This window comes from Lepidochelys kempii, chromosome 7, assembly GCF_965140265.1.
Source record: "Lepidochelys kempii isolate rLepKem1 chromosome 7, rLepKem1.hap2, whole genome shotgun sequence".
Lineage (NCBI taxonomy): Eukaryota > Metazoa > Chordata > Testudines > Cheloniidae > Lepidochelys > Lepidochelys kempii.
Window position 1 is genome coordinate 20,005,944 of NC_133262.1, and position 25,358 is coordinate 20,031,301.

At 42.3% G+C, this 25,358-nt stretch overlaps 1 protein-coding gene across 1 annotated transcript in view; it reads right to left on the reverse strand.

The window, feature by feature from the left end:
- Window positions 1-25,358, reverse strand: part of C7H3orf20 (chromosome 7 C3orf20 homolog) — a 49,907-nt gene that overhangs the window by 17,834 nt on the left and 6,715 nt on the right. The window contains exons 7-13 of the mRNA XM_073354737.1: window positions 21,802-21,954; window positions 19,651-19,771; window positions 18,395-18,526; window positions 11,882-12,002; window positions 10,360-10,615; window positions 8,094-8,406; window positions 5,896-6,012 (exon numbers count right to left, since the gene is read on the reverse strand). Of these exons, the coding sequence (XP_073210838.1) occupies window positions 5,896-6,012; window positions 8,094-8,406; window positions 10,360-10,615; window positions 11,882-12,002; window positions 18,395-18,526; window positions 19,651-19,771; window positions 21,802-21,954 (1,213 nt within the window). The remainder of the gene's footprint in view (window positions 1-5,895; window positions 6,013-8,093; window positions 8,407-10,359; window positions 10,616-11,881; window positions 12,003-18,394; window positions 18,527-19,650; window positions 19,772-21,801; window positions 21,955-25,358) is intronic.

The window sequence follows — 25,358 nt, forward strand, 5'->3', positions numbered from 1 at the left end:
GAGATATGGAAAGTGCATGGTCAATTGTCAGTGGTGGTTACTGGATCACACACTTGCTCTATTTGTACATCTGTGTGAGGAAGAAAAGGGTTGTTTCAAAGCTGAAGCTCACTGATTGCCTCACAAGTTACTCTCTCTTCTGGTCAAAGTGCCGTGTGTGGGCAACTGGCCTGAGTTCTGAACGCCAGCAGCTCCCTCTGGTGTTATCTGATTAATCTCTCTGAACTGCGAGGAGCAGCAGCAGAGGGTGTAGAAAGGCACTGAAAGCCAGCACTGGTGTTAGGATTGCTACCAGCACTTTCATATCTTCTCACAAAAGGAAAGCCAGAAGGGCTGCGTGTTTAGAAGACCAAATACATCAGGCATCTAACTACAGGATCTGGAAAAGGAGCAGGTGTGTCTGAAACCAAAGTGCAATATACCCATTTACTTGAAAAACTTTCAAGCTGAATTGCTGTGTTCCTATCCTGCCTACCCACACTTTACAATTGGGTAGATGTTTCCACGTTCATTTGAACAAAGCTAATGCGCCACTCGATGTCTCCTGACATAGTTATAGATACATATCCTGATTTCTCCCATTAGATCTACCCTCTGTGTGAAAGAGGTGGGAGACATAGGGGGGTTGGGAGTTGAAATATCTTCCACATTGCAGGGTGGCCTTTCTAAATTGGAATCAGTCTCAATGTGCCCAAGTATTTTGCATCTCTGGCTGCTGTATTCATCAACTTCTGGAGCACAGGGGACTGCAGGCACTGAGGGAATGCAGTAGTGTTGAATGAATTAGCTTATTAGCTTGAGGCTGGAGCAACTCTGTCTAATTTGGCCTGTCCCCAGTGACCACCTGCAAGCTACAGATGAGTGAACATGTAGCAGCCTGTCTGCTAAAAGGAGCAAGCCAACCAGAGTGCTTAATGTCCCCAATGTATGATCTATGTTGCCCATCAGACCCTGCACAATGTTCAAGAGTCTGTTTCTTAGCTTCTAAGCCCTGGAAAGGGGAAGGACCATGTTATCCCCAGCACCATCTCCTTTTCCACTTTTAATTGCAACAACTGCGTTCCACAGGAATGTTACGGATGATAGAGTTCAGGTTCACCATCGAAGGAGGCAACAGCAGGGCCTCGTTGTTGGAAGGCTCATAGCAAACAACGTCATTTTCACCAGTTATCAGGTTAAGTCCAACTCTTTGCATCTACAGATCCCGCAGCAAACCTCAGCTAGTTTAGCAGACATTCAATTAATAACTGTGTAGAAGCAGCCCCAACAACAGTCTGGTAGCTTCAACAGGGGATGGAGGATGAGGACTCCTGGATTCTATTCCTAGCTCATTTGGTGATATTGTGTGTGCTTCTGGCAGAAGGGACTTAGCAGGAAAAACAACTAATAGGAAGGTGCTAAGAAAAATAATCAAGATTCCCTACTTAATTTTATATGTTATGGGACAATTCCTCAGCAGGTGTAAATCTGGGTAGCTCCATGTAAACCAAAGGAGGCAATGAAGCTACACCAATGGACACCTGCTGAGGATCTGACCCTATCAATCTATTTACTCATAAGCCCCTTTCAGGGCAATATTTAATTTCCCAGCCCACCTGCAGGCAAAGCAATAGTTCAGTAAAATGATTGCAGCTATTAGACATTTAAAAGTCCCTTCCACTTCTGTGGAGACAGCATGATCTGAGGAAGGTTTGTCTGGTCTTTTGGAGCCACACTCTTATTGTCCAGCCAGGATTGCATTCCTTACAAGTGTGTTGGCTATTCACAAACAAAATGCCAACATACCGTTTGTTCAGGAAGTCTTCAGTGTAAAAATTCTTCTAAGTACAGGATAGTCACAATATGATAATCACACTACAGAATTGGTCACCTAAGTTGCACGGGCCTGTTTCTAGCCCTGACAGACATTTCAAGATGGCCACCTGAGCACTCCTATAGTGAACCTTCATGCAAACACAGTCACACAGGTGTCCGCAGATAAACCCTCTCTACCCCCAAATCTGTACTCAGAGCATTACCTGAGTGCTTTTGCTGTGCACAAACAGGAAAAGAAATGGCTTGCATGCATGTAGGAGTGTTTGTGGGAAAGGGATGAGCATGATGTGGAATGGAACTTAATTTAGATGTCACCAAATTATTTACAATAACCTCAGGGCAGTGTTTGTCCAGCTCTGCTCCAACTGATATTTCTTTGCTGTGGGGCTAGGCAGGAGAATTCTTCAAGTGATTAACGAACTATTAAGCTCAGTGCTAATTACACTGGGGGTACAAGCAGTGCTTAATTTATGCCAAGGCTTGCCAGGGCTGAGCCCTGGCATCTCTGGGCTTGGCTGTTCATAGCCCCGGCACCTCTGGGCTCGGCTGTTCATAGCCCTGGCACCTCTGGGCTTGCTGTGTCAGTTTTGAAAGTAAAAAAAAAATTGCTTGAGCCTCAAGTACGTAATTGCTTGAATCCCGACACCTCTTTCATTACACATTAAGCACTAGGTACAAGGGTCAGGAGGCCTACCCTAAGGAGAATGAAGGAGATGTCAGGCAGTAACAGCATCTCAGGACCAATCTCATTTCTGCAAACATCACAAAAGACAATTGGGTGGTTTCCATCACACTAGTACCTAGTAGAGCACAGATCAACAAGCAGCCCTGTGCAAGAGGTTCGGTAAGGTAAAGCGCCATTATCAGTCCGTAAGAGTCAGTCTCTCTGTAACTGTCATGGAAGAGGAAGGGGAATCAGGAAGGGTCATTTGGAGTGGAATGGCCAACGTCAGCTTCATCTGTTGAAATCTCCTCGACAAAGAACTCCTCCCTGGGCGAGAGCCTTACAATTTTGCTTTCTACTCCAGCTCTCTGCATTAGCTCAGCTCAGTTATTCAGCAGAGCACATAATACCCACCAATGCAGTGGCTGTTAAGAGGCATTTACACATTTTCAAACAGTGGCATTTGTCCAGGAAGAAATCACAACATGCAGCCCAGCCGAGCAGACCAATGGACCTTTCCTAGACACTCCTCTCCCCGCTCCTGCCACCACCCACACAGGGCTTTTTAAATCCTCCCAAGGGATTTGGTGCATTTCATGGGGTCAGACATGGGCATGTGCGGGATCTGTTTACTGCTGGCAGCAAAGATAAAAAAATGTGTGGGGCAGGGACAAGGGTGTGGGAGCTGGGCTTAGTGGCATGATGAGAATTGGTGCAATGTGTCACATGAAGGGGAGATTAAACAGGCAGAGCAAGAGCTATTGTACATCTGCCTACTCAAGCACAATTGGAATAACTGGCACTTATTCAGCAGCTGTCATTCCGGGCTATCAAAGCACTTTACAAAACGGCAAATTAATATTATCGTGTCCATTTTACAGATGGAGAAGCTGAGGCACAGAGAAGTTAAGTGACTTGCCCAAAGACATACAGTGAGTCAGTAGCAAAGCTGCAGTGAGACTCCAGGTTGCCTGATTTTCATGCTGTTTCCTTGGCGAGGCTCAGTTTTTCTATATTTCTGTCTCCCTCAGCTATCCCTAGTTTTCTTTTCAAAACTGTAATCCTCCCCCCTCCCTTGTGCTTTAAAGTTACTCATGTCAAACAATGATCAAAACCTTATTTTAATAACTACACTTAAACAAATCTGTCATTAAAATTTCATCCCTTCATCTAGGTCCTTCCTTTGGAAAAACTTTAGCAGTAAATTCTTGGTTCCACAAATCAAAGTCCTTTCAAACAAAACCATTTCATGAAGTTCAAATGCTTCTGCAATGACCTCTGTTTTGACCATAACATCTTATTTGCCTGTACATCCAGACTGTATGTTAACAATAAGCTTAAGTGTGTTGCAGAGGTCAGCCGATGGATTCTGGTTGCTAAATGGAATGAATAATAGCCTTATAACCATTCCAATCCCTGGTCTTGTCTGTCCAGTGAGACAAGAGTGTTACACTTCCACAGTCAGAGATTTACAGGGCTGTAAAAGAGCCATTCTAGAACACAGTAGGGCATTCATTAAAAGGCTCTCTTATACAGCCTTATCTGACTTGGTGCCTCTTTCAATGAACCCAAATAAAAACCTGTGTGAGCCAGGACTCCCAAGAAGGGAACTGTACTTCCATGGAAATAGCCCTTCCCAAAGCAGTGGAATGTCTAGCCGTTCAATAGCACGGTATTTCTTCTGTACAAAACGTGGGCCTTTGGCAAGTGGGTTCTAGTCCCAGCTCTGCCACTGACTCAGTGTGCAGTATGGGCAAAGCCCTTAATTCCTTCCTGCCTCGGTTTCCCAAGCTGTTAAATGGAGATGGTGCTTATTTCACAGAGCAGCTTGAAAGACTGGATTCATTGTAAATTGTGTGATCTTTGGATAGACAGTGCCATGTACCAGCAGAGACTGGGTGAGGACAGGGTTTTGGCTGGATATCAGAGAGGGCTGGTGAAATTATTCACAGTCATCAGATGATTAGGAATAGCCAACATACTGACACTGACTGGCACATTTTTGGAGTAGAACAGCTGAAGAGTCTATACTAATAGAAATTCATTGAGTGCTTACATATTGAAGGCAAAATCCTGAAGTCCTTATTTGGTTAAAACTCTCATTGAAGTGAACAAGAGATTTGACCCACAGGGATTATCTAGAATATCTGATGAATACTTATTTATTCAGTGAGGTAGCTGTTACTGTTAGGGTTGAGATGGCTGTGTCTATTATTTGTAGGGTGTTTTAATCATAAGTGAGTGCTCATTAGGGTTACTTATTTCACTTTAGACATGTGCTTAAATGTTAGGCTAGATGGGGGCTATATAGGCACAATATTACCACATAGACAGTTTGACCCTGCAACACTAGATGGGAGTTTTGCCATTGACTTCAGTGGGAGCAGAATCAGAGTGAGTATTTCACAATAAAATCCATTACTCGGGTGAGACAGGGCCACTTGTGGTCACTAAAACCCCTTTAGAAACTTTTCATAATATAAGGGTGCCAACCCCAGTGTCCTAGCCAAATTCCAGTGTGGGTAACATTCTGCCACCCTAAACTGCTACTGTGGTTTCATCCAGATATGTTATTCTTCAGTTCCTATCCTAAAGTGTTCAGTAGTCTTGCTAGGCTGGGTAGTCTTGCTCTGATGCACACCACCCCAGAAGTGGCTTCATTTCAGGGAGGGGTAAAGTGAGTCCTGACATAGATTGTACGTCACTGTAAGTTTGTGCTCAGACAGCCTAGGACAAAAGGTGCTGGATGAAGCTGAATAGCTATTGTATTGGTAAAAACAAAATAAGGAAGACTTCTACAGCCAAACAGGAATATGACTGGTGACCAAACAGAAAAGTGCCTTCTGTTCTTCAGTTGTAGACACTCTCCTGTCACACATTCACCTCCTAATTTGGTAATGCATATGGATAATGAACGGAGACAAGATATGCACTGGAGGAACATATACAGCATGGCCTTGGGTTTCTCTTAGAGGCATTGGATTCAGCCTTCTTCAAATTTTGGGGGAAATTCGTGGTGTGGGCCCATCTTTATAAGATGGATTTGAACTGTATGACATTAGATCTGAATCCACCCAAATGTGGGGAAGTTTGGATCAGGATCCATATCGAAATATTGCAACTTCGGCCCATCTCAACTTTTTGTAAAGGAACTTCTCTCCTGCCTTAAACCACCATCCTTCCTAGAGGTAATGTGATTCATAGCCAACAAACAGATGTTTTAATGAGTCAGTGACTCTTTCTCCTTCAGATCAGGCTGGTACTCAGCCTCATTTACAATGGAGCTGGCTGGCAGGCAGCACTATGTATAATGTAGTCACCCATGAGTACCATACATCATAGAGACATAGTGTTCTGACTGAGTCACTGAGCCAAAGGTTCAGGGTCCTTCCAAGTGGCAAAACTTCCAGACTTACCAGCACCATTCCCGGAGTGACAGCATGCTTCCGCACAAGCAGAGGTGGCAGGGGGGGCTTTTTTCTCATGACACTGTCCATGTTGTACCTCAGCAAGCGGTAAGGGTCACACCTGCACTAGAGATGGACAAACACATTCATTCTTTCTAGGTCACAGATGTGTAGCCACGTGGCTTAATGCACTAATGGAAGGGGCTAATAGTACAGTGATGAGCACAGTATAAAAACTTGAATAGAATAAAATAGGTCTTTGGGAACTCTAGTGGGGGGGTCTCAGCTAAAAAATAAAGCCCTAATGTTGGTTGTTATAATTTTAAAATGGAATGTGTTAGAATCACTGAAATTGATGATGGAGAAGAATGTAAGTGATTTTTGTCAATCCCAATGACGAAAAGCTATTGCTCCTTAGCAGTATTTGTGAGGGACATATCCAGTCTAGTTTTAGATGATACAAGTGACATAGCACTAGTTAACAGGGGTCACCAAAATATTTTATCTGTGAAGGTTTCGATAGAAATGAGTTGCTGCACTGCATTTGTTGGAGCAGAAGAGGTTGACATCTGTCTATTTTAGGGTTTTCTACTGCTGCACATCACCATAGTATTTGAGCGCCTTCCATATAAAATCAATAGGAACAATCAAAGTCCCAGCTGGACTTCCTGGAGTCTCTGGCACTTCTCCCTTTTCAAGGTGTGGGGAGGAGTTGGGGTTTTGATTTTTTGTGGGGGTTGGGGTTTAGGAGTACAGTGTTATGAAATTACAGTCTAATTACTCTGCCACATTTGTGGCCAGATGCAAGGTTGTTTTGGATCAGGCCCTTGAAGCACTGCAGCAAGAGGTATGTCATTTATATAGCCTTAGCGGTACACAAAATGCTCTTTGATTGTATCATTTATTTCTTCTCGCTGACTGTGACACTTTGCCAGATAAGCTAAAGAATGCTGGGAGTTGCAGACTTGACACAGAGTCGTGTATATACAGGACTGTAACCACATCTGGAACTCAGGCCAGCATTTAATTGTAGGACTGTGTATAAAAACGGTTGGAAATACAATTCTCAAATCCTTACATATATGCTGGCTCTGAGCTCTGACACTGCTATACCATTTCACTGTCACTGTTGAGTGAAACTTGCTTGGTTTTATTATTAATCCAGTCTGGAAAGACTTTCACCACAAAGTGTTAACTCAGTAATTAATCTGATACTCTCATTTGAGTAGAACCTATCTTCTGAATATGTATAATACGGATGTAGCAACATCCTCAATATTTGAACTGGACTGGAGACACTGATGTACAGTTTGAGTCTCTCTCTTTAAGGGCTGTTTTTCTTATAATTGCCATATAATTGCACATGCAGCTGGTTCTGAGACATCAATAGTGACCCCTAGTGAGATTAAAATAATTGCACTTGCAGTTGTTTCTACTAGAACAGCAGCACATCCTGGTGGCTAGTTTGCAAAATGTGGGTGCAGTCATTATTAAGCTTTATCTTTTAAATAAAGATAACAAAGATAAAGGTAGCAATCAGAATGACATCTTGTGTTGGTTAGACATCTCTTCTGCCTGGTCTATGCATGTTATCACACCAGTGACATTCTGTAGCTCAGTGGTAAGCAGAAAGCCTCATATTTATCATTTCAAGGGGAAATGATCAAGTAGTTTAGGGACAAATTTTATAACTTAACAGTGACTTAATGAACGTGGAGTCTGAACTCCCCCACTCATCGCTAGTAATGGTTCCTCAGCGCCCAAGGTCAAAGTTGGAGCACATTAGTGGACAGCATGAGAAAACTTGAACTGCTGCTGCTGTGTGTTGTAGCTTCTCCATGAAGAGTTCTTCCGTCTCAGATTCATAGATTCCAAGGCCAGAAGGGGCCACTGTGACCATCTCGTCTGACCTCCTGCATAACACAGGCCATAGATCTTCCCCAAAATAATCCCCAAGACTGTCAGTCTAATACTATTCACTAGTGTCACTCACTCTCTGATTAAGTGAGCTGTAGCTCACAAAAGCTTATGCTCATCTCTAAGGTGCCACAAGTCCTCCTTTTCTTTTTGCGGATACAGACTAACGCGGCTGCTACTCTGAAATCTGAACGTTGTGTTTCTTGAAAAGCACGAGGCAGTCCCCCTTTGCTGTGGGTCGCCTACGTGTGTTTTCTGTCCTCTGATCCTTCTCCCCAACCACAATTTACCTGAACACAAGGGGATGGGCGGCCATGCTGTTTTTCCATGTACAGGCTTTGTAACATCCATTCCAAGAAGGGAGAATAGGAAGGGTTTTGGGATGACAAGACAAAGATCACCAGGATCTGATCGGACTTTCTGGGGGCTGAAATAAACTTGTCAAACTCCAAGTCAGTAACAAATGGAATTTTCACGACGCACTTGCAGCCCAGGCCAGTGTCCTGTTTGGAGAGCAGCCTCCGGAGCACAACTGGGCAGTCAGCAATAGATGATGCCCAGGTACTGGCAGGGCGTGCCCCTGCAGCTGAAATAGTTTTAACTCTGCAAGGCATATAAAGTTCAGTTTAGATACATACATAACAGAAGTACATAATATACAGTAGATATTTATTGTAATCCAAGAACGTAGTTAAATACAGGTCACTTTGTTACCATGATTTCAGGCAGAGGCTCCAGTATGCCTAAGACATGGAAATCTGACCCTTTAAAAAGTTGAGTTGGCTTGCAAGTATGTCATAAATATAAAGGGAAGGGTAAACCCCTTTAAAATCCCTCCTGGCCAGAGGAAAAATCCTCTCACCTGTAAAGGGTTAAGAAGCTAAAGGTAACCTCGCTGGCACCTGACCAAAATGACCAATGAAGAGACAAGATACTTTCAAAAGCTGGGAGGAGGGAGAAAAACAAGGGGTCTGTGTCTCTCTGTCAGTATGCTGCTTTGCCGGGGATAGAACAGGAATGGAGTTTTAGAACTTTTAGTAAGTAATCTAGCTAGGCATGCGTTAGATTATGATTTCTTTAAATGGCTGAGAAAAGAATTGTGCTGAATAGAATGACTATTTCTGTCTGTGTGTTTTTTTTGTAACTTAAGGTTTTGCCTAGAGGGATTCTCTATGTTTTGAATCTAATTACCCTGTAAGGTACCTACCATCCTGATTTTACAGGGGTGATTCCTTTACTCCTATTTACTTCTATTTCTATTAAAAGTCTTCTTGTAAAAAAACTGAATGCTTTTTCATTGTTCTCCGATCCAAGGGTTTGGGTCTGTGGTCACCTATGCAAATTGGTGAGGATTTTTACCAAACCTTTCCCAGGAAGTGGGGTGCAAGGGTTGGGAGGATTCTGGGGGGAAAGACGTGTCCAAACTACGTTTCCCAGTAAACCGAGTTAGAGTTTGGTGGTGGCAGTGGTTATTCCAAGGACAAAAGATAAAATTAATTTGTATCTTGGGGAAGTTTTAACCTAAGCTGGTAAAAGTAAGCTTAGGAGGTTTTCATGCAGGTCTCCACATCTGTACCTTAGAGTTCAGAGTGGGGGAGGAACCTTGACAATGTAAAATAGAGAAAGGCTTAAAAAAACCCACCAAAAAAACCATTCAGTTGAACCTCCCAAATTTTGCAGAAGGCTTTGAACCTGCATCCAGACCCTGATTTTGCAACTTGGGGCTGTCTCAACTTAAAAAGCATCATATTCCCTAACATCAAAGGAAAGTGGATCTTTGAGAGGCAGAAGATGCAAAACTTCTCTCCCACTAACAGTTGTGTTCATTCAGGAATGTATGACAGAGGGGAAGAATCCTCCAACAGATGCAGACAAACCCTTGGAAACTAATACTCGGGCATCAGGTCAGATTGAGCTGGTTCACAAAGGCTTGATCCTACACTCTTTGAAGTCAGCGGTGAAGCTCCCATTGATTCTACTAATGCAGGATCAGGGCCTATACCAGCACTCTTTTGATGGCCCTTTACCAGTTCTTGTAGAACCTAAGCTTTATCTTACAGGAATATTCAATTTCTAGGGCTTGTGGTGGTGCAGATATTCTGACCCATCAAACAAACTGGGCAAATGTTAAATGTTCTCTGTAGGATGTGATCATAAAACTCTCTTCAGTCTTCCTGTGTATAGAGATTTATGGGGATTTCATCTACCCACTGAGGAATAAATGTACTACGCACTTAGGAATTCTAGCGGGAACTGCAGCAGGAATAGTGGAGCAGGTTGAAAAAGAAGGCAAGATGATGCCATTATATTATGTAAAAGGCCAGCTCCTCGGGTAGTGTATGTCAGCAGAGTTCCATTGAACCCATTAGAGCTATGCTGATGAACACCAACTAAGGATCTGGATCAAAGAATCCAGTTTAATCCTGCCAGCTGCCTGCTTACCTCATTCACCACACAACTATTTCCTTTATGATCAAAATAAACTGTGAACCCAAAATTTCAGTGACACTGTGTCCTCTCCCCAACCAGGAAGAGTGTAGGCATCACCAAGCAAACCTTGGTGCAGGCTTTGGTTGGGTCACGGTATCCAAGTGACTGAAAGGTTTCCTTTGATCCACGGGTCTGCGAGAAGGCTTGGGAGGAATCCTTTGGTCAATTGGTCTGCTAGGAGGTTTTTGAGGCCTTTTCATTTCTGAAGCTATTGGAGCACGTTCGTTCACTCTTTTAGCCCAGGCTTGAGATGACGGTTCCTTCCTTTTAAATTTGACATACTTTGCTCCTTCTAGAATTGGATATTCTATAGGAATCATACCTGCCAAATAAAAAACAACACTTAAGGATGTGCTTGTTTAGAGAATTTTCTTTAGCTCAAGTTGAAGGGGATGGTTTGGGCTTTTGGTTTGAAAGGCCCCAAGAGTTTTATGCCTGCAGAAATTCATACAACCAGAGTGACTGTTTAGCTGTTGACCTATGAAATCTAACCAGCCCTGGAAGCACTATGCCTGCACTCCCCTCTTTCTGACAGGTTGTGCATGATTGGCCTTGCCCTGGCTGCACATATTGGATGCTCTTAAGTCACTTTTTAAAATTAGTGCATCTTGTTCACTCAGCCTTGAGTTCCATGATAGTTTGATGAAGCAAAAATGGGATATGTTCACCTGGGACCGGAAGACAACTTGAACAAGGTTCCCAAAGGTGAATGGGACACTGAGTAACTTGTTGATTCATGTACCTTCCCAAGTGTATGTAGGTATTCTGGAGTTACTCAGTCTACCTCTAACTTGTATGGCTTTATTCAAATTTTCTATTAGGTCTTCTAGTTCACCCCCTTCAAATCTGCTGTTCAACATATCCATTGATATTTCAGTATTAAATGACTTCAAATATTTTAATCAAAGTAACTTCAGCTCTAGTGCTAGGTGAAATTTTCTGGATGAAAAAAATCATTCCTTGCAAAATTCAGTGTCAGTCAAATGTATTCACGAATTCAGGTCAGATAGGGATAATAGTTTTGGCTCCAAAAAAGAAAAGATGTTCAAAAAATCAACACATTTTGATACGTTCCATTTTGGAAATGTAACTTTTAGTTTTGAAACAATATTTTGTTTCGAAATTTAACAAATTAAAAAAAGGATAAAGACACCCAAAAACAAAACCAAAGAACTGGGGGCAGGAGGGGGAACCATTTCAGGTCTAACAAAACATTTCATTTGACCCAAAAAAAGATTTTTTCAGGTTTTTTCTTTCAGCAAAAACCTCCAAAACATTTCCATTTGGGGTCAATCCAAGTTGATTTTTTTTGGTTCAGCCACTAAACCAGAAATCAATTATTTGCTCTGCTTTATTCAGTACCCACATCGTTCTTTCCCTTCAACTCATTCCTTTGAGCCCATCTCTTCCAGAAAACCTTTCTGCAATTCTCTCTCCCAGCCTCTCCAGTACTTTGACCTTACATCATCATCCTTGCATTAATATGTGTTGGAGCTAAACTGTAAGTCCCTTGATGGAGACACCAGAACTTATTATACATATGTACAGGAGTAACCACTCTGTTGACACTCAGCAAAAAATACGATACCTGAAGCTATCAAAATGGCATTTATAAATTGTTTCACTGTCTTCTGAAATCGCTTCTTAATCTCTTCCAAGGCTCTCTCCAGTTGTTCCTTCTCTTCACCATCACTTGCCTTTGCATGTATCTTTAAAGAGTGAAAGGAGAAACCCAACCATTGTTAGTTAAGATTAGAATCACGTTTCCAGCACTGTAAACTTTGAATGACATTATGATTGAGGGGAGGCTCGTGCAGTCCTGTTAGAGACCTGTTCCGTTGATAACAGTCTTACTTCCTAGTTATGATCCAAGGTCCTGTGTTCAAGTCTCACAGAAAGAGTGGATCTTTTACCCACTTAACTGGTAGCCCATCCCAGGATGAGGATGACTAGGTGATGATTTCACTTTCCCTTGTCTTCTCTTTTAATCCCTGTCCTCTGTTGATAATAGTTCAGTATTAGGTAGCAGAAATATGATATCGGAGCTAAATCACCTAATGACATCCCTCCTGTGTTGTTCCTCTTTCCTTTCCAATGGAAACGTGACATCAAAAATAAGTTAGCCAAATAATCAATCTCCCTCTTTTCTCCAATGCCTTCGCATCTTGAAACCCTATGGATGGAAATGCCTTAAAATTCTCACAGCTCTTTAGAATTTATAAACTAAATTTTTGATTCAGTTTTATTTTAGGGCCATGAACAGCTAGAGAAAAATGCAGTTTGAAAGGCCACTCTCTCCTGCAGATTGGTTGAGAATGGTAGAAGGACCTTTATGCACACAAGTGCAGACAGATAGGGAGATTGTGGAATCTACATCACTGGAGGTTTTTAAGAACAGGTCAGATAAACACTTATCAGGGATGGTCTAGATAATACTTAGTCCTACCTCAGTGAAGGGGGCTGGACTAGATGACCTATTGAGGTCCCTTCCAGTCCTACATTTCTATGTTTCTATGAAATGAAAAGGTCAAATCCAACATCAAGGTTTCAGTGTTGAGCAAATGGTGTCATGAGGCTGTGAAGGCTCCTCCTGGCTACTGCTGTTCTCGATCTCAGAGGTGAGGAGGCCCTGGTTTATCAGTTCACACCTGACTGTATCTCATACTCACTGCTTTGAGGAAGGAGCCTTGAAAGTCTGGGGATTTCTGTAGTCTTCCTGTCTGAGCTTCTCCTGGCTTCTACTACTGTTTCCTACATGGGAAGGAAACTGGCATCTACAGGGCCTGGTGTTACATGTGCATCCTCTGGGTACACAGTAAGAGGGATGAGCTGTACCTGATGCTGGGTGCTTTGGGGAAGGAGCCCTTAGCATCTAGGATTTCCATAATTCACCCCTATGAACACTTTCTGGTTGTTTCCATGTGAAGGAGGGAAAGGGTGGTCTCTGGGTCTAGTGGGAAGAGAGTTCGGTTTATTGTTGGATTTTATTAATTAATATATATTGGTTAAGACATATAAAGATGTAGGTCTGATATTGTTACTTATTACTGTTTTTCATAAAATAGTTTATTTAGAACAATAAACCAAAAACTCTTAAAAAAATAGAGGCACTATGCATACGGCATAAATGTGTATATACTTTCTTTCCTACCGATTATTAAGCACTACAGTGAGAGGTGAAATAGAAAAATTTGACAGAGTTGGATACAGAGAAAAGGAAAGTGATGTACAGAACTGAAAGAGTGATCTTGTTTTAAATGGAAATTTAAATGGGATAAAAGATGGAGGTAAATATTCCTACAGGCTGATTATTGTATTTATTTGTAATGAGAGACGTCTTGAAGGATATAATTATGGAAAGGGAAAGCGGAGTAGAAATGTGTCCATTTTAAACAAAGTAAACTGAAGTTTTCAGGTGAACTTTAGAGAGGATTTAACTCAGACAGAGGGCATTGAAGTTACCCTACAGTGCTGTACAAAGTGAGAATGACCACTAACTATGAAGAGTTTGTGGTATGTAAAAGAAGAGACCAAGTCCACAGAGAATCAAATAAGTGGAGGGATTATTTTTGAGAGAAAGCTGGACAAATGTAAGAGTGGGATTGTATGACAGCGTCGCTTGTGATGGTGGAGGGCAGGGCTTGGCAGCCGTGAAGGTCCCTTCTGGTTCATGTGGGATATTCCTAAAATTTCCTGCTTCAAGCCTTCAGCCAGTCACCTGCAGAGATCAGGAATGGATCTTGCCCTCCTGTCCCCCCGCCCCCCGCAATGTGTTCTGGGTTTTTTGTCTCCTTCCTACAAAGCATCAGAGATGATCACAGCTGGAGATGAGAACTTGGACAGGATGAACCAGTGCTCTGAGGTGGCACCGTGCATTCTCTCTCTCTATCTCTCTCTCTCATGCTTCACTGGCTTGTTCTTGCTCACATGCTCAGGGTCTAATCATAATCATAGAATCATAGAATATCAGGATTGGAAGGGACCTCAGGAGGTCATCTAGTCCAACCCCCTGCTCAAAAGCAGGACCAATCCCCAATTAAATCATCCCAGCCAGGCCTTTGTCAAGCCTGACCTTAAAAACTTCTAAGGAAGAAGATTCCACTACCTCCCTAGGCAACACATTCCAGTGTTTCACCACCCTCCTAGTGAAAAAGTTTTTCCTAATATCCAACCTAAACCTCCCCCACTGCAACTTGAGACCATTACTCCTTGTCCTGTCCTCTTCTACCACTGAGAATAGTCTAGAACCATCCTCTCTGGAACCACCTCTCAGGTAGTTGAAAGCAGCCATCAAATCCCCCCTCATTCTTCTCTTCTGCAGACTAAACAATCCCAGTTCCCTCAGCCTCTCCTCATAAGTCATGTGTTCCAGACCCCTAATCATTTTTGTTGCCCTTCGCTGGACTCTTTCCAATTTATCCACATCCTTCTTGTAGTGTGGGGCCCAAAACTGGACACAGTACTCCAGATGAGGCCTCACCAATGTCGAATAGAGGGGAACGATCACGTCCCTCGATCTGCTCGCTATGCCCCTACTTATACATCCCAAAATGCCATTGGCCTTCTTGGCAACAAGGGCACACTGCTGACTCATATCCAGCTTCTCATCCACTGTCACCCCTAGGTCCTTTTCCGCAGAACTGCTGCCTAGCCATTCGGTCCCTACTCTGTAGCTGTGCATTGGGTTCTTCCGTCCTAAGTGCAGGACCCTGCACTTATCCTTCTTGAACCTCATCAGATTTCTTTTGGCCCAATCCTCCAATTTATCTAGGTCCCTCTGTATCCTATCCCTGCCCTCCAGCATATCTACCACTCCTCCCAGTTTAGTATCATCCGCAAATTTGCTAATGATTGTCATATACGCATTTGGGAAGGGATTTTCCCCCCAGGTCAGATTGGCAGTGACATTGAGGGTTTTTTTGGCCTTCCCCTGCAGTGTGTGGATGTTGCTTGCTTGCCAGGATCCTTTGGGTACATCTCATCTAAACAATTTGTTGCCATTGAGGGGCCTCAGGCATTGGTGCACCTGTCCTTCCTGTTCTCTGCCTGTGACACATAATAGTCTAGTCTTCTGTGGGCTGTAATATTTTGAGCTAATTTCAGTTGTTGGGTTTAGTAAGCAGGTGCTGGGTGGTGTTGGTGGCCTGGGATATACAGGAGGTCAGACTAGATGATCTGGTGGTCCCTTCTGGCCTTAAATTCTATGACCTCCTACAGCATAACAGTTCCATATTGACTCAGCACTGACCTATGAAGAATGTTTCCTACTGAATGCAAACTCTCCTTGACAATAGTGAGAATAGATTTTTAAATATTTCATAGAAATTTATATATTTCAGTAAAAAGAAAAGGAGTACTTGTGGCACCTTAGAGACTAACCAATTTATTTGAGCATGAGCTTTCGTGAGCTACAGAAGTGAGCTGTAGCTCACGAAAGCTCATGCTCAAATAAATTGGTTAGTCTCTAAGGTGCCACAAGTACTCCTTTTCTTTTTGCGAATACAGACTAACACGGCTGTTCCTCTGAAACCTGATATATTTCAGTGAAACTTGCATTTTCAAACATGGAGAGCAAGAACATTTTGAAAGCTATCCAGAATGTCTAGCATCTACATATATGTGATTTAAATTGGCCAGATCCCTAATTAGTGTAAACTGAAGTCACTGGAGCAACACTAATTTACACCTGAAGATCTGGCCCGTTCTCAGATACTAGAAAAATGAAGCTAGCATTCCACACCAAATCTAAAGTTCTTAAAGGACACTAGAATCAGGCCCAAAATTTAGACAAGCTTTTACAAATCTATCACCACTAAAAAATGCTTCCAAGATTTTACCCTCTCTTAATTCAATGGTAACATTCATTTTCCCATCATTTTCCCCTGCAGTCCTGCCTTTTCAGCACTGAAAACCTGAAAATGAAGTCGACCATATCACTGAGAGGGCATGTCACTGAGAGGGAAATGCAAAAAGTAAAGAAAAGATTTTAAAAGGAAATGGGATTTCAAACATTCTTTCAGCTTAAATTGGCTAAGAGGTTAGCAGCAAGTAAAGACATGTATTTATTTGCCACATACTGTTTGGTTTTGAAGTTGACAGATTTCCTCTCTGTATGATGAATAAACCTTTTATTTTATTTTATCTGTCTTCTAAAAGTGAAAACAGTAAAAACAAAAATGCCAGCTGGGAGGATGATGAATTCTAAGTATAAAGTCTGGCCCAATTAATACCAAATGGTGGAGAAATATGTCACTCAGGCAGCCTATGAAGGCAGCCTCTGGGCTAATAAAGCATTTTAATTGAAAGACTGTCTTTCTATAAAAGTGCATCCACAATATAAATATTTAGGGAAGGACCTAGGAATGATTCTTAAAAGAGAGGGTTGTCTCTAAGGTAGGTTTCAATGTAGTTCCTAGGGGTTACTTTTCAAAGGTCAATGGGAGCCTTGGGAAGCAATTTAAAAACATCCAGTCTTAAAACAAGGGGATGTATTGTTTATCTACTTTCCTTAAATGTAATGTTTGCTTTTGCTGATAAGTCAAAACCTGAGGTAAAAGCATTTGCAAGCAAAACAGCACTATACTGTAATGCCTGGGGCTCAGGGGGCAATTCACTCCAGTACAGAGGTCCCATGCAAGGTTTATTCCTGCTGACTACTTACTTATGTACCATAAAAGCCCCACTCAGCCAGACCCTTAACACAGGATTTCAAGTGCTTAAGGCTTGGCACTAGCCCCCTTATCCTGGAGTAAATGTCACCACTAGTGCATAGGAAGGGTGGGTGAAGCATAACCCACGGTTTAGCTACACCCCTCAGATGAGGAAACTAGGCTGGAAATTGGAAGAAAACCACCCTTTCATGTGAATTGTAGCATTTCTGGTTGCAAGTCAGTGGGAAATATTTCTGATTATTCTTAATATTTGTATTATAGTAATACCCACAGTGCAATAAGTACCTTCCATACCATCCCTGCCTGAAAAGCTCACAGTCTAAGACTTACAAATGTAAAGAATGTCTCTGATAACACCCCGTAGTTTAGAAATAGGTCATTCATGCCTCACTATGGGCCTGATCCTGCATTTTTTGCACACCTAAGGCCAGATCTTCAGCTCCCTCCTGCAGTCCCTCCCTCTGCTCCTTTGCACTGCTTCAGCAGCACACTGTAATCAGAAAGCCAAGGTAAGGAGAAGCCATGGGTGGAACGGAACTGGTACAATGATTCTACACCCATCCTCTTCTCAATCCCTACGTAGAGGGCAGCAAGGTCAGGGAACGATGGCACAAGTGGTGCAAGAACAACCCAGGGGGGCTCTGTTGTAGCTGACCACAGCTTGGTGTGGCCATGGGGGATCAGATACCAGGTCAGTCACTGGATTTGGGGCACAGAGGTAGCAAAAAGTTATCTTTGTCCCTTTCTCAGTTGCACTAGGTTCAGCACAGTACGGTTTGATGGTTCATTGGGCATTTGGGATATATAAGGAATGCAGGATCAGGCTCGATACTGAATCGTTTCTGCTTCTGGTCTACTTCAAAAACAAGAAATGCAAAGTCACATGCAAAACAATAGCTCAAAATATTAACTGAACTTATCTAAAACTAGAGTAGATACCATTAAAACCTCAACATTTGCCTCTCTAGTCCCCTGCAATGATTATGGTCCTGATTTAGTTGGGGATTGGTCCTGCTTTGAGCAGGGGGTTGGACTAGATGACCTCCTGAGGTCCCTTCCAACCCTGATATTCTATGATTCTATGGTACCTTCCTATTCTTAGGAGCGGAAATAGCTCCTTAGTAATTGCACTGTGTCCCATGGTGACATGCACCTTTGTAAAGCCTGAGAGAGGAAGAGATGAACAAATACCGAGAGTTTTAATGACTTCCACTGTACAAAACAAGTTTTATGTTTGGTTCAAGTTTAGGACCTGTCCTTATTTTATCACTCTAGTAAATAGGCTTGACTAGGTCAGTGAAAATAGCAATATTTTAGCCATATTTCACATACTATGGTTGGTTAATGGATTTAAAACTGGCTAGCAATTAGTGGGGCACCCATCAGCCATCCTCCTGGGTGTAATTCATATATATATTACTGCTGCTTACCCATTTTTCAGCTTTGGGTGTGTGTGCACATGGAGTTCTTGACAAAGACATATTGATGGTCTCATTCAAACAGGAAAAAGAAAGAGTAATGGAATTTTGACCAAGTACCTTCAGTTTTAGCTGTTCATTTATCTGAGGAAGATAATGGACAGGGTAAATTATGCCTTCATTTTTGCTGCCACCATTTTCCTACTACATACTACTCCAGGAGATTTGTATCCATCTTTCCACCTGATAGCTTCCCAGGTCTGTGAAACACCTCTAACACATTTTGCCAGAGTTTATGCCTCCTTGGAGCAAAACTGAGTTCATTTGTTAATCAGGGACAGGTTTCTATATTGAAAACATGCAGAAATTCAAATGATTTTGATGGGAAATCTCTCTTCTGTCAAAACTGAGACTAAAAGGAAATACAGGGGGTTCTGAAAATGAAGTGACGTATGAGAAACTCCTCAAAGTTAAATTCTGTGAATTTGTCACAGCCCCACAGGATTGTGATTTCCAACTGGTATGGTTGCTTCATTCAGACCAGAAGTTGAGGGTGCTCAAAACAACATCTCACAGGATTTGGGCTTTAGTCTGCAGTATTCCAGGAGAACACCCTCAAACAGAAACAATTAGCATCCTGGGGTAATTAATTCTTGGGAGATAGCCTGGCGTCAGCTACATTTTCTTCAGTGAGCACAAACCAGTGAAGCTTCTGGTTCATAAATCTTCAGTCCATTCAACCTGTCCTATCTGAGTTAGCGTTAAACAATTCAGCTGAGATTTTTAGAGCCACCTAAGTGATTTGGATGCCAAATTTCCATAAACAGTAATCAGAATTAGGCACCCATATCTCTTAGGAGTCTTTGAAAATTTCAGCCTTCATTTAAGAAGGTCTCCTCAGTCTGATGGCACACAGCTTCTTTTCGAACTAATAATGCCGCAGACCCATCTTTTTCAAGAAGATATAGCCGGAAACTGAGATGATAAGTTACATCTTTCCAAGGCCATATTATTGCAGGTTTGATACTTTAGAAATAATCTGCAGATTGAGACTGGGTGCCAAAGTAGTATCAGAGGGAATAGGCAGAAATAAAATACAACGCATCTACCACCATCACATCGAACAGAAGAACTCAGACAGGATCAAAAGTGTTCCTGGTGCAAAACCACACTACACAGACAGCTATTCTGAAGTCTGGGAATGTTCATAATTTTTGACTCTATTAGGTCTGTGAATATTGACACTTAGCAAGAGTTCAGTTTTGTACCTGAAATTCTAAAGACTGAAAAGTCTGGGTCTTTGAAGCCCAACTCCACTTGTGAGTCAAATATCCATCTCTGTCCCTGACTGCTCCTCCTTCAAGATCCATCATCAATGCAAGTGAACAGCTGGGCAGGACAGAAGGGGAAATACGAGTTAGACTTTGTGTTGATTGGCTGGACTGATCATAATAAACATCCAACACTCAGGGGAGAATTCTCAACTAAGATCTTTACACTCTTACGGAGAATCACATAAACCCAGTGCAACCCTGAGCACCACTACTCGAACAGATTTGCTCTGTTCTGCTCCCCTTCCCTTTCATACACATTGCTCAGCTCTCTGATGACCTTTTCTACCTGAGCTATGGCAAGCACAGTAACCATCAGTTACACCCGCTGGGATTAAACTCTTACAGGCACCATTAATAAGCACCAATACCATTCTGTGCAAAGGTTAAGGGTCAGGAGAATTAATTGTCTTTCTTCCAGAAAGAATGATGGGGATGATAAGCATAAACAGTAAGTAATAGGTCAGGGTGAGATTCTATCACGGGTATTTTTAGTAAAAGTCAGGGGCAGGTTGCAAGCAATAAATAAAAAATTGCACGGAAGCCCGTGACCCGTCCCTGACTTTCACTAAAAATACCCTCTGGGTAGAAACACAGCACTCCCAGGGCTTGCAGCTGCTCCAGCTCCACCACTGCTCCTGCGGCAGGGCTGACCGCTGCTGCTTCAGCCCCAGATAAAGCGGTCCCCACTGGTCTGCAGGCTGGGGACCGCTGCTCTGGCAGCCCCAGGACTGACCGCGGCCGCTGTTCTGGCAGCGGCTGTTCAGTGACCCCAGGCTGACCACCGGTCAGTTATTCGGCGTGGCTTCCATGGCAGAATCCTATCCTTAGTTATAGGAGACTCTTTTTTATAGTATATTCAGTTATTATTAATGAGAAGGAACCATTTGATTGGAGTTGAGACCTCTGGGTTGTGTTCCTTTGTTCATTATCAATTAGCAATGTGAATCTTTTAACTTCTCTGTGCCTTCAGTCTACCCATCTGTAAAATAGAGATGATAATGTCTACCTCACAGGGTTCAGAGACTTGCTTAGGTAATATTTGTAAAGTATGCTGGTGTCCTTAGCTGGAAAAGCACTCCAGGAGCCTAGAGTCTTATGCACAACCCAAATGGAAGCAATACAGAATTACCAAGAACCCAGTCTTGCAAACACTTGAGCGCATGAGTAAATTTATGCATGAGTTGTCAATGGGATTGTTGCGCACGTGCATAAGGTTACTTGGGTGCCTAAGTGTTTGCAGGATTCAGGCCTAAACTGATGAGAACACAACAATAACCCCACCTACTAATTCATTAAAATGTCCTTGCACACCTCTTCTTGAACTGATATGGCAACATTAGCTAATGAATGTCCAAAGCAAAAGATGGGGAAAGGCCTGCAAGGGCCTTGAAAGTAAAGACAAGCAGCATCTGTTTGATACAATAGAGAAGGGGGTCTGGATCCAAGTCTGGGGCTGCTAGGTGCTATGGGAATACAAATAAATAGACAATAATAAAGTATGAAAAACCATAATCCAAGAGCACTGGCAAGTCCTCATACCTTAGAAATTAAATGTTACCATTTAGAAAGATTTCTCCCCCTTGCCCCATTGACACCACCCCTCTGGATGATTTCAAACCCCTAGGGTTGCAATGTGTCAGCTCTGTGTTCTGACAGGGCTGCACCTGTAATAGAAAGTCATTGCATGCACTAGGTATCAATAGGCTTTATGTAATGCACGGGTTATAATGTTAGCTGCAAATATTTTAAGCTCTCTCACAACATGTGCTCTTCTGTTTTAGAGCTATGGTTATTGTTTCTTTCAGTCTGCTTTTGATACATGACACTGTATCATGTACTGTTCCGTCCACTGTTTCCACCACCATCTACACCAGTACAATAAGCCACCATTTCCGGTTGCTGGGGACTCAGTCAATCACTTATATTAGATCCCCCGGCCTGATTTTCAGAGGTGTTGAATTCCCACATTTCCCAGGATTTAATGGGAGCTGCTCAACAGCTCTGGAAAACGGGCATCAGTACTTTGCCCCTCCCCCCTCCCCCACGAATTATCTACACTATAGAAGTAGGTTAAAATCCACTCACCTGGCTTTGAAGGAATAATGCACACATGCCTGGTAGTCAGCTATAAAAGAGGCCAGAAGAGCTAGACTTGGAGCATTATTAAAGAGAAGGGTGATTGTTTTTCCCACACAGCACATGGGGAACTGGCAAGCAGCAATATTTCCTGTTGGGTAACTTATACATACTGTCAAGTACTGTCAACACTTACATATAAGGTCTCAGAGTAGCAGCCGTGTTAGTCTGTGTCCGCAGAAAGAAAAGGAGGACTTGTGGCACCTTCAAGATTAACAAATTTATTAGAGCATAAGCTTTTGTGAGCTACAGCTCACTTCATTGGCATGCATCCGATGAAGTGAGCTGTAGCTCACAAAAGCTTATGCTCTAATAAATGTGTTAGTCTTTAAGGTGCCACAAGTCCTCCTTTTCTTTTTACTTACATATAAGAGACCTTCTGGGATGCTCTGTCCAACTGCATCTTGCCACATTAGAAGAAGCACCAACTCCAGTTCTTGCATTTGGACCTCACAGTGCCCAAGACATTTTTGGCCTCCCAAGGCAACCATATTTGTTTTGTTCCCTTCCTCCACCACCATCACACTAGCCCCATTTCCTGAAACTCACAGTACCTAACAGTACCCTAGCAGAAGCATAAGTTCTGTACCACAGAATAGCCTCTGAGGGAATACCTTTGTCCTACATCTCTGGAACCAGCTCCATTCACATGGCTACTAGAACCAGAGTTTGACAATATTCAGGGCACAGTACAAGATCTATGATTTTTGGCTATGTCATAAATATAAAGGGAAGGGTAACCACCTTTCTGTATACAGTGCTTTAAAATCCCTCCTGGCCAGAGGCAACATCCTGTTACCTGTAAAGGTTAAGAAGCTCAGCTAACCTGGCTGGCACCTGACCCAAAGGACCAATAAGGGGACAAGATACTTTCCAATCTTGGGTGGGGGTGGGGAGGAAGGCTTTTGTTTTGTGCTTTTTAAGTGGTAGTTCTCTCTTGGGACTGAGAGAGGCCAGAGAGAAATCCATCTTCTCCAACCCATCCTAATCCAAGTCTCCAATATTGCAACCAGTATAGGTAAGCCAGGCAAGGCGGATTAGTTTATCTTTTGTTTTATGTGAATTTTCCCTGTGTTAAGAGGGAGGTTTATTCCTGTTTTCTCTAACTTTAAGGTTTTGCCCAGAGGGGGATCCTCTGTGTTTTGAATCTAAATACCCTGTAAAGTATTTTCCATCCTGATTTTACAGAGATGATTTTTACCGTTCTTTTAATAAAACCCTTCTTTTAAGAACCTGACTTATTTTTCCATTGTTCCAAGATCCAGGGGTTTGGGTCTTTGATGATTGTGTAACCAATTGGTTAGGATACTATTCTCAAGCCTCCCCAGGAAAGGGGGTGTGCGGCTTGGGAGGATATTTTGGGGGGAAGACATCTCCAAGTGGTCTCTTTCCCTGTTCTTTGTTTAAAACGCTTGGTGGAGGCAGCATACTGTTCAAGGACAAGGCAAAGTTTGTACCTTGGGGAAGTTTTTAACCTAAGCTGGTAAGAATAAGCTTTGGGGTCTTTCATGCGGATCCCCACATCTGCACCCTAGAGTTCAGAGTGGGGAAGGAACCCTGACAGTTTGATCAAACTTTTGTAATATCAAGGAACAAGGAAATTTTCTTAGGAAGCAAGGCATTTGTTAAAATGTCTTTTGCAATTGGCAGCTTTACTGATGAACAGCACCAGTATAGATTACTAAAATAAATAATAAGTGTGGTGTCTGTAGTTAGGAAGCTGTAATGCCTTTTCTCATGTACTTCAAATTTCTAAGGACCGTGTTTATGTGTAGAGACAGTAGCCATTGTGTTCTCATGGTTGAGGCAGATGAGAGCTAGATGAAGATCTTTGGTCAAAACTATTTTTCGACAAAAAATTTGACAATGTGAAAATTTGTGCAGAGTGTCTGCCTCCTTGAAAATGGTTGATTTTTCATCAGAAAACAAAACACCTGAAAATTTCCAGTCAAAAATCTACATGTTTTTGGTCCTGAACATTTCTGGGTGTTTGACAGCGTGTTTGCCAAAAAATTTGGGGGGTTAAGCTTTTCAAAAAAGTCAAAATTTTGGAATGACCATTTTGACAAGAATGATTTTTTAAAAATGTTAATGAAAATTGTGGATGTGTTTTAAAAAATCATTTTCCAACCAGTTCTGCTGCAGACTATCACAAAGAGGGTGACATACACCATGGAAACTTTACTTTTGTTCTTTCTTGATGCTTTTCTGATGCTAAAATAAGTCACTCAGCCTGAAAGGTAAGTGGGTGGGTATTTGTGTGTAGAAAAACATAAGAGCAATTCCTCCGTCTAGAAATAACTATCAGCTACAAAGTTACTGCTGTGCTACCAATTACTCCCATTATATAGCATCTTGGCATAGTGGCAAACACCTGATCCTGGTTGCAAATACTTCCAAAATGCCTTTCCATCCTTAGTATTGATGATATGTGCATTTTGCTAAACTATTAGAGATTAGGTTGAATTACAGACAGCTGAATAAAGATTGTCTGACTGAGCACAGGGTCTGTCTCTCACTCGAGCGCCAGTTCTTTAAGGGCTTAATTCACTGACATCGTCACAACCGACACTGCAGCAATTGATTCTATTAACCAAAGTGAGGAGCTAGAAACAGAATAAAAAAAGGAAGAATGTCGCCAAATGAGCCCTTTGTGTTTTATATTAGAAAGCATTTATATTAGAAAGGTATTAGAAAGCAGAGACTGGATAAAATGTGATGAATGGATTCATTTAAACTAGAGAAATTATACGAATTTTTTGACTAGCTGCTTTAAATTCTTAATTCCCAGTTCAGTCAAAAGGTCAAACTGAACATGAGCTCTTGTGAAACAACCACAAATTGAACTGCAATGGAGCTCCTTTGGAGAAAGGTAGTGGGCAGAAATTGCCTCAGAGATGGAGGGAAGGAATCAAGAGTAGTTTAGACAGCACCCTCGTCCCCCCCTTGCCTTTTAACAGTCTGTGAACCTCCTGAAGGACTGGAACTGAAAGTTTAATTTATGAAAATTTAATTATGCTGGGAAAGATGCTGCATGTCTCCCCACTATTCCCAACAATTTCAGGGTCTTTTGGGGGATGGACGGGGTTATTAATTACGAATGACAGCTGAATGCCAGCGTTTCCAGCTATGCTAGGCAAAGGGGTTTTCAGTGAAAATCACTGGCCTACAATTAGCATTGGGAAAACTTGCCCGGGTAGCACGAAAAATGGATCCAAAACTTGGTGTGTTCTTTGAACCTGAACTGGAATTATCTGGGGATTCAAAACAGCTTGGTTACATTTCTAAACGTACAAAAGCGCATGCTTAGATTGTTAGCACTTTCGGGCAGGGACCATCTTTTTGTTCTGTGTTTGTACAGCACCTAGCACAAAGGGGTCCTGCTCCATGCCTGGGGCTCCTAGGTGCTACTACCGTATGAATAATAATAACTTCTGTGTCTTTGAACTTCCTCATCATAATTGGGACCAGAAGCAAAAGGGACAAAATCTAACTTAATCTATTCC